General features: G+C 41.1%; 1 protein-coding gene across 1 annotated transcript in view; it reads right to left on the minus strand.

The window, feature by feature from the left end:
• MTAP (methylthioadenosine phosphorylase) overlaps positions 1-10,547 on the minus strand; it is a gene marked incomplete at its 5' end in the record, with an annotated part of 28,592 nt that extends 18,045 nt beyond the window's left edge. Inside the window, 3 exons of the mRNA XM_080362495.1 lie at positions 1,436-1,494; positions 7,799-7,885; positions 10,524-10,547. Of these exons, the coding sequence (XP_080218621.1) occupies positions 1,436-1,494; positions 7,799-7,885; positions 10,524-10,547 (170 nt within the window). The remainder of the gene's footprint in view (positions 1-1,435; positions 1,495-7,798; positions 7,886-10,523) is intronic.
• Between the last annotated feature and the right edge of the window lie 7,308 nt (positions 10,548-17,855).

Here is a 17,855-nt window from a genome sequence, read left to right on the forward strand (position 1 = left end):
GGTTGTTGTCATATTCCTCTTCTAGAGTATACAGGCTTTTTGTTTTTTTTAATTGGTCATTGACAAGAAACTCTGTTATTTTTCCCAAAACACAAAGTGAAGTTGCACATACCTTAGCCCTGAAAGTAAACTCACAGGGGTCGTACGTGAATGGTCATAAGTCCCAGTGAGGACATAAACCACAGCTGAGTTATTCAGCCATCTGTAGCCCAAGGCCTACTTTGATAAAACACAGCTATGAGATTTGGCTTAGCATTCATTTGAGAAAATGAGAAAAATGTTGTCCATGTGTAACAGAAAACATGAGCAAAGTCCATGCAAGATAAGTGAAACCACAGACAGTAGAGTGGTTGCAGAGATGGCAATATTCAGCAGCTTAATGGAAAAATACTGGCATGAAAAGAATCAGGGCCCTGAGCGTACCACTGGATTGCAGTTGCCCTGGTCAGTCTCACCCTGGGCCTCCACCCAAATACCCGGTGCCCGTCAGCCCAGGTGCTCTCACCTCCAAGCTCAGGCCCCAGCCCTTGCTCCTGGCCTTGAGCTATGTCACAGGTGTGCCTGTCCCCAGCCCTGCCTCCTGGATGGCCTTCAGACCTAAGCTGTAGTTTATCTCCAGACCTGTTCTCTGGGTGGACTTTGGACTCATGCTGCAGCATTGCCTCCAACCCTGTCTCTGGCCCTGTCCCCTACTGCTCCTGCCTGGACTCCCTGAATGGATCCTGGACTTGATTCATCACCTTGACTTTCTGGGACTGCTGATGGACCCTGTTATCAGCACCAGGCTCTGCCTGTGCTGCCCAGATGCCGAGCACTGTGTTAGCAGTCTTACGTTTAGTCTTGTGGTACACTTGTCCTAGACATCCAGTTAGAGTGGAATTGCCATGCACTCATCTGCAGATCTTGCTTCCAGAGTCTCTTCTGAGTAGGTAAGAGATATCTGAATAAAAATAACTCAGAGAGAGTGAACTACGTGGGATGCAGCCTCCTAAGCAATAAAGGTAACAGCCAGAGGACTCAATAATTAAAGGGAATTATTTGAAAGAGTCTACAGTGCTACGAGAGATATAGTTCATCTGTAAACAGGCAATTTCCAACTTTCACAAAGGAAATTTGCAGAAACAGGGAGCAGATGGGTTACTGAGGTTACCAGACAACACCTACCTACCTACCCACCAGAACAGTCAGTTCTTACCAGGGCAGCACCCCAACTGGATTTCTCTTTCCTAACTTAAATTGTATTTTTACGACTCTCAGTCCATGCAGTACTAAATTTCTTCAGGAAAAAATCCAGACTTCTGCTGGACTTTGCTAGCAACTCCATAGAGCAAGATGAAATCACAGTAAAAATTCAGTTAATCAAATGTAAAAGGAAAAAAACTTGTGAGAAAACTTTAAGACACATAATGCAAAGCCGCTTAAAATGCTCATTTACCTTGCCAGTAGCACACAGTCCACATTTTTTATCTTTCCCAATATCAAGGCATCCGATGGCTGCAAAACAAGCAAATAAGAATGAATGATAACCTGATAATCACATTAGAAACCTTATTTGCTACTTAAAAATAAGCAGGATAGTTATGAAAGGAAATGCTGGTTACCACTGTAGTCTCACATTTTCTTCAGCTCAGAATAAACCAGTAGTTTGATATGGCTGATTTGTAACAGTCTAGAATTGGAAGATCAAACTTGACACCAGGATTATCACAATTTTTCTGTGTTCATACCTCAATATTGCCCTCTTTATGTTAGGTTTTGAAACAGTAATATTTTCAAATACTTTGAAACAGGATTTGAAACAGTGTTATACATACATGAAAGCAGCAGGATGTAAATGTTGCCTTTAAATTGCTTAGCACATCTCACTCTTTCCTGTAAACTTTGGTTGCTTTTTGCTAAACAGGTGCCATTCCCTACTAGAAGCCCCCTCCCAACAGAAATCACATTTAATCTGTTCCTTTCCGTAACACTCCCTATTCTCTTCTCTGTCCCCTGTCTACCATGACCTCTAGCTCTCACTTCATGTTCTAGGCTCCTCCAACCCACCCTTCGCTCCTCTGCAGCATCCTGACAAGCTCCCTCTTCCCTGCTGCTGCGAGTCCCGCTTTCGGACAGTGAGGCGTGATATGAGAGAGAACTTCAGGTACACTGGTGGCAGAAGCAGCATTGTATTTAGTCAGCCCAGGGACCGGGAGACAGCACACGCTCTCCTCTCGCAGTTACATGATGAGAATGTGCGTTCTTCCTGACTAACCAGCCAGCCAGAGCATTTTGGTTTTAGCTGCCCAGCTGGGACACGTGCCATGCCCTGTAGACAGTCACACTGCCCATGTGGGGCAGCCCCCAGGTCACCAAATGCTACCACAACAAATTAACTGTGCTGTGGGCTGTGTTCTGCACCTGGGACAAATGCATCAGGGATCTGAAATACACAATGCTTCCAGCTTCCCTTTTTCTTAAAAAATGTCTCTGTTTAGATGCTGAACAGCATTTGTGCTGCTCAGAACTGCATGCATTTCACTATTTTTACTACAGTGTAGAAGAAACTGTAAATAAGCTGGAAGCCACTCTGTGCCAATCTCCCTTTCTCTGCCCTAGGATTTAAAGCTGAAATAGGTATTAACAAAATTACAATTTATTTACTGATCACAAGTTTGTTAGTGTCTAGACTCACACGTTTGGATTTAGAATTGTTCTGTTGTCTGCTACTTGATATAATTTTATTTGTATTTTAATGCTAGCTGCAAGATTTCAATTTTCATTCAGTTTTATAGCTGTTAATTCTATGACACACATGAAAATCTGCAGAGATCTAGAATAAAGTAACACAGCTGAATCTTAGAAATACTAAGATCTAATAAAACTACCACTTCTTATTCCCTATTGCACAGCTCTTTTTGGTCATTTTTAATGTGAAATATCTTTAAAGCAACGTAATTTACTGAATCACCTAGGTTTAAATTCTGACAGACACAGATTCATCATTTTTTAAAATAAAGGGAATGTTCCAGAAAATTTATTTTTAGAACTGCAGCGTATTCTGACTTCTTTTAAAAGAAGTCCCCATTTAATATTAACCTATTGACATTTAAATGTTTAATTTATTCACCTTACTTTATGTATACTCTTCTGAACCAGACATGGCTTTAAGAATGAAATTTCACACACAGCAAAAGCCTTGCTATCTAGTTGCCAAGGCATTTTGGTGTTGCAACATCACATAAGAATGACGTTCCACAGTAATTAGCATTCAGAGTTTGTTTTTGTTTTTGTTTTTTTTTTTTAGAGTTCTCTACAAAACACATTTAGGGCGCCTTCCAAGCTTGAATGACTTTCTTGCTAGAAACATGGCAGAGAAAAAGATCTGGAACAAAAAATGGACTGCTAAATGATGAGCTGACAGCTTAAGAATTTGCAGATACTGCATCATGAGTCATTAAAAGAGAGGAAACAAGGATAAATCAGTATGTGCAAAGTTATAAGTAAGCGAAAGATAACAGAAATTTCAAACTGTGTTAACCATGTAACAGAGCCAGCATATGTTTCTCTTCCACTCTCTTTCTCCCACAAGTTCTTTCCAGTGCTATACCTCTGTACTGTTACTGTAGTTGTAGTTGGGAGCTTTGAAATGCTGATAAAATAATATAAACAGCCAACGGAGCAATCTGAATGTAAAGCTTTAATACAGTATTTTAAAGCAGAATTTAATAAAAGGACCAAGAAAAAGTTCTCAAACATTAACAGTTCATACACATATTTATCTACTTCCCCCTTCCACAAAATCCAGGTCAGATATATATATTACTCAGTGTTGCAAAACAGAAAAGGAAGCAAAGAACCCTGGGCAATTAACCCTAAATGATGACAGTAACAAACAACTGAAATAAATCCCCTTTGTCTGCAACATAAATATTCATGAAGTATTGTTCATGTGATGCTTACAGAACTCAGTTTTTCCTTGGTCTTTCCTTTCCTCAGAAGCAAGCTGGAACAGAAAATACCCTGAACAAGCAAAATTAAAATATAAGGAAAACCTGAGATTGAATAGTATGGTTCCCCAAGCCTTCATTTAACCTGTAATCTTGTTTAGGAACCAAAATATGTAAATCACTTTGAGGAGGCAGAAGAGGAGCTTGAGTGTTATGTCACATGGTTTTCCTGATGCAAGCATATAAAGCTCCTTTGCAAGGTGGAATCCCCCTGCCCCACTTTGTGTGCCAAATATATACATGACCAAAAAAAGAGGAGCATCTAAAATAATTTTCTAGAAGGGGAAGTTATTTTGCTGATTCGGGAAAAAGTGATTCAGAACCAAGTTCTGTCATCCAGAAAGAAAACAATCCAACTGAAAGTATTTACTGAATAAAGTTTTACTAGTAGGTTCAAAATTCAATTATAAGGACAAATGCTGTTGCAAGCCATCTCCTCATCCTATAAGAAAACAATATTTTCCATATCTGGAGATGGAATGCCAAAAGGTTTTAGGGTGTTTTCCGTGGAATACCAAATGTTTGATGCAATGAAAATGGAGGAAACAGACAAGGAAGAAAAGGAGGCTGGAATATTAACAGCTTTAAGCATATTTATTTTTTAAAAAACTAATCTGCTGCATTTTCGCTTGTATTACTTGAAAACTCATGGGAGGATAAATGCCAGTATAGAGAATTGCAAAAATTCTCATATTAGTTTCCTTTAAACTTTCCCATATTTCACCTGAAAAAAAAAATGCCCACATTCCCATATGATCTAAGATTCGGTATTAAATGATTGTTAGGATTAAAAAAGGCCAAAACAGAAGACAGATAAAGGACTCTGTAAGAACAAAACCTATGTTATTATTCTGCTTCCAAAAGTACAGAAACAACATTACGGAAACATCTATTTTGCTGTTGTCAAATGTCGTATGTGTCAAGGAACATCACCAGAAAGGTTTTTAGCTAAAAGCTTTGTCCTTGCCAAGAAACTCAAGAATTAAAAAACAAAATTTAGAGAAAGCAGAATTGTACACTTTGCATTTTTGCAGTATAGAATAAAATGGATGTACATTTTTTAACTATGCCCTTTTTTTTTTTCATTCAGACATTAATTTTCATTCTTCTTAGTTTTGCTTGAACTAAATAGGCTTCCTGTTGCTTCTCTAATTCTCTCAGCAATTAAAAGACCACAAAGTTCTGAACAGTTTATTTAGATTGAGCCCTTTACCTCTTAAACTTTGAGGCAGATTCTCTCTCCATTGATATCACAGCTCTATGAAAAAGCCTCTTTATGGAAGAAAATGCCCTATTTGGTTTTATTTCAGTAACAATCAAGAACATGACCCACCTTCAGAAAAAAATAGTAACATAAACCACAAACTTCTAAACTTTTCCAAGTACACTTAAAAAAAACTTCTCATTTGCCCTTTCCTATTTGGCAATAGCTGAATATCTCTCATATCCATTGTTCCACAATGAGAGAGGCAAGCTATGTAACACCTTCCTAAATGCTAAGTCTCAGCAGCAAAATAAGCAAACACTGATTCATCTAATGATACCCATTAAATTTACAACGTTTGTTTCTGCTTCAATTGAAGTCTATCAACTTGATCCACTCAATGCACTTTATGCCACTTTAACTTGTGGTCTAAGCCTTACAAAGTTGGTCCATGAGGACAAAAACTGCATTTCAAACACTGAAGTGAAAACAATTCTATTCAGGAGTGAATCTACATGAAACAAGCATCAGACAGAGTTCTTAGAACTTTAGAGCTACAGGCAGAGAGAAGAAAGACAGGCCAGCAGTGGTAAGGACAAAAGCTCACTGTTTGGCTGTGCTCCCTTTCACAGACACAGAAGCTCCACAAAATTGCAGTTTTCCATCCAGGTCAGCTTAATAGCGCTGGTTCAGCTCAACACACTATCTAGAATCCATGCTTGCCTTCCTACCGTGACATCTCAGATATATCTCGTGCCCCCATACACAGATACAGAATATTCACAACTTTGTCTTTAAGTTGAGACTAAGCTGAATGCATAATACGAAGCTTAGTCACAGTCAATCCATTGATCAAGGTTTCCCACAAACCACACCATGTAACGGAGGTTTATTTTCCCCTATTCATGTTGTATTCTGTGAAGGACACAGGAAAAAAGTCAGTAGCTAAAATGCTTCTTAAATGAAATTTTAAAAGCCTTCCACACTGACCAAGGGATGGTAGAAGATTTTTCAACTCCCCTTGTGCAGAAGCCATCCTGCAGATTCTCCTACTCTTCTTAGTAATACTAAATCCTCCTGTAGGCCACCTACCGTACTTTAGAATCTGAGCCACCCAAATCTGTTGCATCCCAGCACTGTGACAGAGCAGCCCCACAAATGCTGTGCTGCCACTGTGCCCTTAACTCTGAACTGAACAGACCCGTCTGAGGGAGGTGAAGAACTTTTCATCCTTCCTGGATAGAAATGCTTCAGTTACTATCTGCTACAGGCATTCTGCTGTTTTTGCTTTGTGAGCAGTCTCCAGACACAGCTAGGCTGTGACCATCCATGTGAGAGTCAGTCCGCTCCAACGCTCAAAAAGTAGGGAATGCAGTGGCAATTGGTTTGGTTTAGCCAATGGATTCTACTTCAGACCAATGCTGGCTACTGTTTGGAGAGTGGGGTACAGAAAATGCAGGGGGCAAGTTCCCTTCATTCTCTTGCAGTTTATTAACAGATTTTGAAGGATGGTGGTAAAGTCAAACGTATTTTCCTGTTCGTTTTATCCTGCCGTAATCTTTGTCTCCTTCCCCTTCTTGAATGGTGTGCACAGAAACTCTGCTTGCTCTTTATACTCTTAAGCCATTTTTAAACTCCTCAAACCATTTTCAATGGAGGCACAGATTCAGATTTTTAATCACACACCACAGTGCTGAGCTTTCTGGCAAGCTTTTACCCATAAAATGGTTCTTGCTACTACATGCCAGATATTTTCTTGTGTGTACACTACCTTACATAGGTAAAATTAATAAGATATAATTCTGATTGCTATTATAAAGTCACCAGACTTTCCTGGTCTTATGACATTACAGAATTACTAAGATCCAGTTCTTCTGTAAACTTCCTGTGTCAACTAGAAGCTCTTTCCCTCTTGATTTTCTGCCTATAAAACTCTCTCTTACCCTTTGTCTTGCCTGTTCCTACTGTCCTTGCTTGGGGCATTATCCTCCACAACACACTTGGCACTGTGTACAGAGCAACACCTCTACCCTCCACTCCCTTTTGCTGAGGGAAAAGAGTTGAAGCAATGTGAAGGAGAGTAGGCCAAGACTACCTGTGCCACAAAAAGAGTTTCAGAGGTTCATTTTCAAATCAGTTTCAAATTATGTGGTTAGAAGCACGACTGTGGTGTCATGCTTATATCAATGGTGATTGGTACGTAAAGCATAATTCAGTGGTTAGATGGAAAACGGTGGCCCATATACCTCAAAGGACAATATTTTGCAGTTCATAAAGTTCCTGAAGTGATCTGACATACACTACAGATCATACAACAACACAAATTTGAAGAAGAGGGTTTATCCCTCCTGACTGCAGATTCAGAACTAAGTTTGTAAATTCAACCAGTCTACAAATGGGAAGAGGTATAGTCCCCTTAACACATCATCTTTGTAACACCTTATTTCTACAAAGTAAGAATCACACACTACATAGCAACTAAAAGGAAATAGTCTTGTGACAGTACCTCCTTTATGCATTAACAGTCTGAAAATACTTAAAGCTCACAAACATATTTAAAAACAACAGAAAGTCTCAGTAATAAAAAAACATAGGTTATACAGACCTTGCCATAGGGAGTATCAACATATTTTTCTGTTCTTCCTTCCAAGATATCCGGATCATCCAGGCCAGTTCCACCAATAATTCCAATCTTACATAGAAAAGTAAATATTAGTCTTCTTGAGATTACACTTCATTTAACAGCATGTCTGAAAAACTTGATAGGCAGTTACAAAATATATTTTCTACTTCAGACGGGGCTAGACTATAGATCAACAAAACCTAATATGCTCAGCACAGCTTCCCAGAAAGGAAATTTCAAATGACTAATAATTTAAACAAGTGTATTTAACTTGCCCATTTCTTACACTATGATTCTCCCCTTTAAAGATACCAAATGAAAAAAACTGTGGAAAATGCACAAAGATGTGCTGATTCATCACTTATTCCCAGTAGAAAAATGAAGGCTGTTATTTGGGAAAGCTGCTAATGAGTGAGAAATACCTGTATAAAGCACATTATAACAAAAGCTTTTTCTTTCTATGGGGAAAAACAGTCCTACACATAATTGCCATACTGAATACCAGGTATTACTACGTAGTATTATACATACAAAACAATGTCTTTTGCAAAAAAAAAAAAAAAAAGAGAACATTTTTGTACTAACTTGCCAAGATCTAGGAACTTCCTTGTTTCTGAAAGTAATCTCTGTACAGCTTCTGAAAAGGGAGACAGCTCAACATCATTTTCACAAGCGAAATAAAAAGAATCTGCTGACAATTTCATCTGCTGTGAGCGCTGCTGGGTTTCTTCACATATTTACAATTAGGTCATCTGTACCTAAGAAGATGTAAGTGCTCATTCAAACTTCATTTGAGCTGGGTCACTAATCATCTCCTGTGCAGCCACACTGGTGTCAAGTGTTATTCAACTCGCAACCTTTCCCTAAGTAGAAACTTAACAGACTCTTGCTCCTCCTACTTTTTTAATGAAGTCTTTTTCAGGTACTTTTCCTCCAGTTTTTTATTGAATTGACTAACAGTTTCAAAGCATAATGGAAATGGAGAAGAGAGAGCAAAGCAAATGGCCACTTAAATAAAATATATTGTATTTCCTTAGGAAATCAGGCTAAAAGTCCTATGTTATGTTTTGATACAACTTACAATGAAGCAGCATGAAGTGACTCACAATTACCACCTGTCATGCTTTAGTAATCACCATTTTCTTGTTCTTGCTCATTGCTCATCTGTTCTAGCTCTTTTGTAAAAAAAGGGGGAAGAAAAATGTAATTGGAAACATATATTCTCACTGAGACTAAACTCACCTCTGATTTCATATTCCAGCTAAAGAAAAGTGCATCTGAATTTTCTTGGTTCTAGTTCATCATTGAAAACTCTCTCGGTTTTGTTTTTCTAGTGATAATTCCATTTTCAATCAAGACAAGTTTTCTTTTGAGTCCAGAACACTTCAGTGTTTTGGATGAAATGGGTAATGTCAGGCCCTTCACAACCTCAGGCTTAGTAATGGTGTTTATAAATAATGTCACCATTTATCACACAGAGAGAAAATGCTACTGCTTTTCTTTTTTTCTCCAGTGCAACCAGTTGTTGCAAAGTTTGTCTAGCTTTTCAGTTGAAGAATTCATATCATGGCTAAGCTGTTTATTACCGAAAAAAATACCGGGAACCATTCTGGCATGACTTATTACTGCACAGTTTCACCATTTTTTAGTATTTTTAAAGACAGAAAATTTCTCAAGTAAAAGCTCCAGACTCCAATGTACAACAGCCCTCTTGCATAATACACACCAGACTGTCTCTTACTGTAGCTTTTTCTCAATTTTCACATCCATAGAGACCTCACTTGTTCAACCACTATATCAACTGGCTCATCAAGCATTTTGTTTCAAAAAGTAGAGGCTCTGTGGTCTTCAATACACATGAAATGCTTATCTGAGAAAGGTTTCCATAAGAGATGCTGTAAGCGCTGTAGTTTTAACAGACCTCACATTTCCTTTTGCTGCCCCCGCGTGGAGCACGAGTGGCGGTGCAAGGAGAAATACCAGTAAAAATCCCCTAACCGCAACCCCGAACAGACTCCAGCCTCAGCCAAGACCCAGATCAGTGGCGGCAAACCGATCTTCGCCGGGGGCCACATCAGCCTCGCGGTTGCCTCCAAAGCGCTGAATGTAATTTTCGGGCTGTATAAATCTATACATATGTAAGTTGATAGTAAATTGTTCGCACTAGTATCAATGGGTCTATTCCCGTGTTACTCATGTTGCTTATTCATCACGAACATTCAGATTATGATTGTTCATGAAAATCCTGAAAATTACATAAATTTTAGGATGAATAATTTTTCGCCTTAATAGTAATGTAAGAAGTGTGCAACAATGGTGCCCGCCGGGCGGGAGAGAGACCCCGAGCGGGTGAGGCGGCGTCCGGGGTGAACACTCGGTCCGGCGCAGCCCGCCATGTTGCCCCTGTCCCGCCTGGCACCGCTGAGGGCCGCCGGACTGCCGGGGCAGCTCCCGGCGGGAGGGCGGGGCCGAGGCGAGGCGGGAAGGGAACGGGGGAGCACACGCCGGGCGCTCGGCGGGCGCCAGGGAAGCAGCGGCGTGGCACGCACACCCCGCTCCCGCTCCGCACGCCCGCCCGCCCGCAGGCGGCCCGGGACGGGGGGAGGCGACAGGCAGGGAATGGACTGAGGTTGGCGGTGGTGGGTGCCGCCTCCCGCCGCTACCGCCGGCTCCTTCCCAACCCTTGGCGGCGCGCGCCCGCGCTTACCTTCACGGCGGCGGCGGCGGCCATGTTGGCTGGAGGAAGCGGCACTGGGCCAGCCCACTGGGGCCGCGTGTCGCCCGGCGTCGCCCGGCCCCGCCCGCTCCCGCTCGCCGGCACCGCAGAGCGGGGCCCGGCCGGGCCTCGTCTGGCGCCGCTCGCTAGGGGGCAGCGCCCGCCCGCGCTGAGCGGGTCTCTCCGCCGCGACCGGCCCGAGGACGCGCAGGGCGGGCCCGGCAGCGCGGCGGCTCTGCGGTCCCGGCGGGAGAGGCCGGGGTGCCCGAGGACTCCGCTCGCCGGGCCTGAGAGACCCGTGTGCAGGTGCGAGCCCGGCGGCAGCTGTTTTGTCACACGGCGGGGGTTCTTCAGGAGGCGGGTAGAAACACACGATGCCGAACAGCTTCTTGGAACAGAACCTGGTTTATCGCGATTTTGTGTCACAGCATACAGAAAACTGCTTTTTTTTTTTTCCACTTTTTTTTTTTCTCCCCCGCAGGACACCTCCTCTCCCGAAGTGGATATTGCCACCCCGTTATTTCTGAGTATTTCTGTTAATAGGCTGTTCCTGCATGTCACCAGTGGCTTCATCGGAACATCTCCAGCATGATTTTGGAACATCCCTGTCATCTGGTCCGTAAGCCCTGAAATGTTTTTACGTGCTTGAACTGTATCCCCAGTGAAGGTTTTGATACTTTTTCAAAACCTTTCGTCTTGGAAGTACGTTTGTTAAATCAATGAGAATGCTGCTATGTTGAAATACCTTTTGAAATCACAGCCAGGGTACCCATCCTGCTTTATTTTTAATACTTCTGATCTGCGTGTTTACATGTGACTTTCCAGGACTCTTCGCTGGCTGTGTGCAACAGTGATACTGCAGCTGGTGGCATGTAAGTCATTTTCTTAGTCACGCTGCAGTTCCGGAATAAAGTATTCCACAAATGTTGTGGTATAATACAAATTATTTGCCTACTTAAATGTGTAAGCATGTGCTAGTGCCAAGTATTGGCTTGGTCTCTCTGAAAAGTAACTTTCAGATGGTCCATATTTCAGCCAGACCACCTACTGTATTTGTGGAGATGCTGTGGTTTACTTATCCCCCCGAATTCATCAGTTTTTCAACACAGGGTGGAACTAAACACGGCAGAATCCCTGGATCACCCTATAGAATAGTGACGTGACGCAGAAAGTGCTTAGTCCTGAATTGCAAGAAATGGCAAAACGAGACAAAAATTCCAGCTCTAACCTATGTGAAAGTTTCCAATTTATAGTATTTGTATCTAACAAGAAGAGTTTTAATGTGTTTTAAATTACATGTGTTCTTGTCAATATTCAAAAATTATTCTAAGAACAAACTGGAGCATGTTTTACAAAAAAAAGAGAAGAGTTCATTTTCTTTTTGAAGTACACATATATAGAAAGTGCATATATTTAGCTCCTGAAACTAAATATAGCTTTAAGTGATATGAAAAGGTAAATGCTGTATCATCATGTATTAATAATTACAGTTTTCCTCTTAATGATATTTCTCTTGTTGCTACATCCCATACATTTAATTAGAACACTTGTTTTAACATAATAACATCTAACATGTTGAGAAACATGAATAGTTTTGATATATTTATGTATTTATTACTATAGATATTAATATCAGCTGTAGAGCTTTCCAAAATAGCCAGTATTTAGTTAATTGGAACTACTTATTTTCAAAAATATTTGTAGTAGCTTTTCTTTAAAGCAACTTTATGTATTGGAGAGACCTCAGCCATGCAGACATGCCATTCTCACGTGCCACTTGGTGCTACCTCTCTGTTAAAAATGTCACATACCTGCTAGTAAATGCAGACCCCGATTCCTCACTGAACGCATGTCCTACATTTTGTTGCAGCTGAGAAATCTGCTGAGATCTGTGTGGCAGTTCATTCTATACCAGAAAAAGGATATTCCTGACAAGGCAGTAGCAGCTAATGTGCAACTTGTATTTCAGCTGGAATTTACTCTCTGTGCAGTTTTAAACACTTTGTCCTCTTGTCTTCAGTGCATGTGAGAAATCTTCATACAAAGCTGGAATGTTTGTAACAGGGGCTGAAGACTTACTGCAGTTCAAAATGTGAGACTATACTGATGAAACATGCATTTTGGAAAACCATGGTTTAATAAAAGGAGAAAGAAGGACATGGGTGAAGTTATGTGTTAACTTCTCCAGTGTGGTGCAGTGTAGCCGTAATACCAGATGAAGGCTGAAATTTACCTTACTTTTCTTGTTCTAGGTTGGCCTTTCTGTTGAAGGTATATGTTCCACTTCCAGTGCATAGAATCTTAGAGTAAATAATTTTTGCCAATTCCCTCTGTTTAATTCTACTATGATTTTCCTCCGTTGAATTGCTTATAAAAAGCTGTGACAGTTCTGTTGCAGTATTCATCTTTTACCACAATCATGTGTAATCTGTTTGCTTTTCTGGTTCTACTTTTTGCTTCTTTTTTAATATGAGAGCTCATTGAAAATATTCAGTATTTGAACTCTCAGTGGCCAGGAGTTAAAAGAGTCCTTTCTTACTCCCATTTAAAACCTGTGCTAGCTGTTCCTGGACAGGCTGTTCCCTTGAGAGTTTGAAACTGTAGCTGTCCAGAGAGGAGCCAGCTTTCCAGCTTCACGCTTGTGGACTTTCTATACTGTATGTATTTTGTAGGAGTATTACTCTATATAAAGCTCTATATATGTCCAGGATAAATCTGAACACAGCAAGCAGAAAAGCCTGTTCATAGTGAATTGTTAATGACATAGATACCTCAAGAAATGTTGAGCTGGAAGCTCAAAAGAAGCTTCATTAGATGTAGTTTCTGAAGTTTAGTCTGAGCCACTGTTTTGGCACGTTTCAGACAGTGGGTGGACAGTTTATATTCAGAATCAGAAAAAAGATCTGAGAAATTGTATTCTTGCAGACAAACTAAATACCTTTTGAAATTTAATACCATGCTAATTTCAATTTAGCAGCTAACTAGTAAGGAAAACCTGTATCAATATGAAATTTTGCACTTAAGTGAGTGAGCTCATTGTACATCAACAGCTAGTGAATTCTGATTACTCCCACCGGCATATAAGTTAGGTCAAGCCATACATGGATTTAAACCTTCAAGAGAATGTAACTATTCAGTAACAAGTAAGAAATAGTGCTTAGTTAGATACACATTTTAAAATTATTTCATTTATGTAGACAATATGCTTTTGGTAACTCAATTTTGAGTAGCTCAAAATTAAAATCCTGTTATAGGTCTGAGAGATGGAATCTGGTTTAGTGACTATTCAACAGGAAACTGTAATCTAGAAATTCTTAACACGGCATCTATCATTGTGAGCAGCCAGCTTTCTATAGCAGCCATTTGTAATTGGAAGCAGGCAATCAAACACCACCCCACCAAAACCACCGCCATAATATTCAGGAAAACATCCTGAACATGGATTTTCACATTTTCACTTTGTACACTATTAAAAAGGCACAAGTTACACAATTACTAGAGAGGCTGCAATTTCAGCTCACAATCCCATTTATGACATTATAGAAAACCTTGAAATAAAATGGTACCTTTGTGTTTTCCCAGACGGTCACTTTGTACTTCGTATTCTAAAGAGTGGAATGTAGATCCATTTACCTGAATAAAAAGGAGTCATTTAGTGGAGTTTCATTTCACTATTTTGAAAATAAAATAAATGCACAGTGACTTGGAGTTTTCCTGCTTTGATTTCTTAGTATTTCAGGTGTCTCATGGGCAGTGTGTCCTTGGTGTAAGTTAAATAATGCACAAGAACTAAGTTTCATTTACACCTTGCACTACTCAAAAATACAGAAGAACCTTAAAATGAAAATAAATAACTTATGCACCAGATTAAAGCTCTTCAAACTTGAATGTAAAGTGTAATTTTTTTATGTGTCAAGACACTCTTTCTGAAAAGTCCTTATGTAGTCGATAGGTGAAGACCCTGTCCTTAGAAGTACTGATGGGAAGGTCAGAAAATTCAGGGTCCCCACAGCTATCTAACAGTTTTGATTATGTGCCCGGCAGCGTTCTGAAATTCTGGCCAAATGAACTGAAATGTTCTTGCTTGTATAAGAAGCACCTTAATTACACGAAGAGTATATTATTTAGTTAAATATAGAAAACAGTCTACATGTAAGACGGTAATTCTTCACGGTGTAAATCAGGGTTGGGAGAAGACAGTCTAATGTGGTCAGATAATTAGGACATAGTGACCTTTGAGTTTTAATCCCTTTTCTGACATCAGTTACTTTTGTGTATTGAAGTAATTTAAATTCTGTCCCTCCTGTAATGTCACGATCCTAATGATAATCAACCTCAACTATGTTTAAAGGGGTGCTCAGATTAGCTACATTGTTTTTGTGAAAGTGCTTTGAAGATGAAAAGCACTGTATCAAGGTAAAAGGTCTTATTATTTTTTTATTGCAAGAAAAGTTACTGTAAAGAAATAAAAGTGCTGTGTACACGTAGCTGAGCTTTGAGTTGCTTTAGCTAATGTTACTTCAAAGAAACAACATTGGGATTGAAAAGAGGGGAAAATAAAGGCTCAGTCATGTCAAATTTACCTTCTGCATTTGTTCGTGCAGAACTCGGTGTCCAGAGCTCCCATTACACTGTACTGCTTGTAGACTTTGTTATTTCTGTCCTACAAATTCACAAAATAAATTTCAATAGTGATGGAGGTCAAGGAAGAGTGTCCTCTGTGTCCTTCTGTATCAGCCAAGACTTGACCCAAAGAGGAAGCCTATATTTACCATATGATCATACCATGAAAATAGCTTTCTCTTGCACATTCCATGTAAATTTTATGTATTCTCCTGTAAACTGGAAACAATTTGTTGGATCCTGTCTCCAAAGTAGTAATTTAAGGTTTCAGCTGACTTCAGAGAAAAATGAATATCTGTGTTTGGTGTGCAGACAAATATATTTTAAGTATAAACTGCGAGACTACTTCATGGAAACATCCAAACGTCATGTTTGGGAATATTTGGAAGCCTAAGTTTCCAACTGTTTATTACAATCCACCACGTAGAGTTTAGTGCTTCTACAGCTCTCTTGTGGAGCAGAAAGATCTGTGAACTCTCAAAAGCATGCCAGCAAAAAGGCTAACTGGTGAAGTTCAAGCAACCCTTATCAACAGCTAAAGCGAAGATGTCTCTCTTTACATCAACACTGCTACGGAACTGTAACACTTTACATTGGTCCACTCATTTGCAAAACGAACAGTTGGCTTTTCCAACATTTGCAATAGGTGGAAGTATCTTCAAGGGACCATTTTAGCAACACAAAAGCACCAGAAAATCCCTTCCCTTTTTCTCGAGGAGGAACCATCAAGAAGCCAACCACATCAGTTTCAAAGCTGTGATGTGTTCCTTGAGCACTAAATAGCCTTAATGAGGTAAAGATTGCACAGTACACAGAAAGAGGAACTCTGCCAAATGCAGATGAGAAGAGGAGAATTTTTCAGCTTACAGATAATTAACCGATGCAGTATTTTAGAAAGCTTTCATGCAAAGAAACGCACACTGTATGAGATCAGGTATATAAACTACTACAAGATAAGGTTCAGCATCTTGTGTGGCAGGAACAGAATAGTGAGTAGAATTGCAACCCTGGACTTTATCAGGGCTAACTTTGGCCTTTTCAAGCAATTGCTGGGGGAAATCCCATGGGCAAGACTGCTTGAAGGAAAAGGGGCCCAAGATAGCTGGATTGCATTCAGAGATTGCTTCTTCCACGCTCAGGATCAGAGCATCCCCACACGTAGGAAGTCAAGTGAAGGGAGCCAGAAGGCCTGCGTGGTTGAATAGGGATCTGTTGGGTATGCTCAAGCAGAAGAGGAGAGTTTGCAGGTCATGGAGGCAGGGGCTGGCCACTTGGGAAGAATATAAGGCTGCTGTTAGAGGACGTAGGAAGGCAGCTAGGATAGCCAAGACGTCATTAGAATTACAGCTGGCGAGAGGGGTCAAGGACTGCAAAAAGAACTTTTTCAAATACATAGCGGATAAAACTAACACCAGAGGCAATGTAGGCCCACTGATGAATGGGGTGGGTGCCCTGGTGGCAGAAGATACAGAGAAGTCAGAATTACTGAATGCCTTCTTTGTCTCTGTCTACTCTGCCGGAGGCTGTCCTGGGGAGCCCTGTACCCCTGAGACCCCAGATGAAGCCAGGTCAATGGAGGAGTTAGCTTTAGTTGATGAGGACTGAGTTAGGGAGCAATTAAACAGTCTGGACATCCATAAATCCATGGATCCAGATGGGATGCATCCGCGGGTGCTGATGGAGCTGGCTGAAGTCATTGCTGGACCGCTCTCCATCATCTTTGCCAAGTCTTGCGAAATGGGAGAGGTGCCCGAGGATTGGAGGAAAGCAAATGTCACTCCAGTCTTCAAAAAGGGCAAGAAGGAGGACCCGGGTAACTATAGACCGGTCAGCCTCACCTCCGTCCCTGGGAAAGTAATGGAACAGCTTCTCCTTGGTGCCATCTCAAGGCATATCAAGGATAAGAGGGTTATTAGGGGCAGTCAGCATGGCTTCACCAAGGGGAAGTCATGCTTGACCAACCTCATAGCCTTTTATGAGAATGTAACAAGGTGGACGGATGGTGGCAGAGCAGTGGATGTGGTCTACCTTGACTTCAGTAAAGCCTTTGACACAGTCTCCCACAGCATCCTCACAGCTAAGTTGAGGAGATGTGGTCTAGACAATAGAGTAGTGAGGTGGGTTACAAACTGGCTTAAGGAGAGAAGCCAGAGAGTGGTAGTCAATGGTGCGGAGTCTAGTTGGAGGCCAGTATCTAGCAGAATGCCTCAGGGGTCAGTACTGGGGCCAGTATTATTCAATATATTCATTAACGATTTAGACGAGGGAATAGAGTGTACTATCAGCAAGTTTGCTGATGACACTAAGCTGGGAGGAGTGGCTGACACGCCAGAAGGCTGTGCTGCCATCCAGCGAGACCTGGACAGGCTGGAGAGTTGGGCGGGGAATAACCTGATGAAATTTAACAAGGGAAAGTGTAGAGTCCTGCATCTGGGCAGGAACAACCCCAGGTTCTAGTATAGGTTGGGAAATTACATATTAGAGAGCAGTGTAGGGAAAAGGGACCTGGGGGTCCTGGTGGACAGCAGGATGACCATGAGCCAGCACTGTGCCCTTGTGGCCAGGAAGGCCAATGGCATCCTGGGGTGTATTAGAAGAGGGGTGGTTAGTAGATCAAGAGAGGTTCTCCTTCCCCTCCACTCTGCCCTGGTGAGACCACATCTGGAATATTGTGTCCAGTTCTGGGCCCCTCACTTCAAG

Source organism: Nesoenas mayeri (genome assembly GCF_963082525.1).
Source record: "Nesoenas mayeri genome assembly, chromosome: Z".
NCBI lineage: Eukaryota > Metazoa > Chordata > Aves > Columbiformes > Columbidae > Nesoenas > Nesoenas mayeri.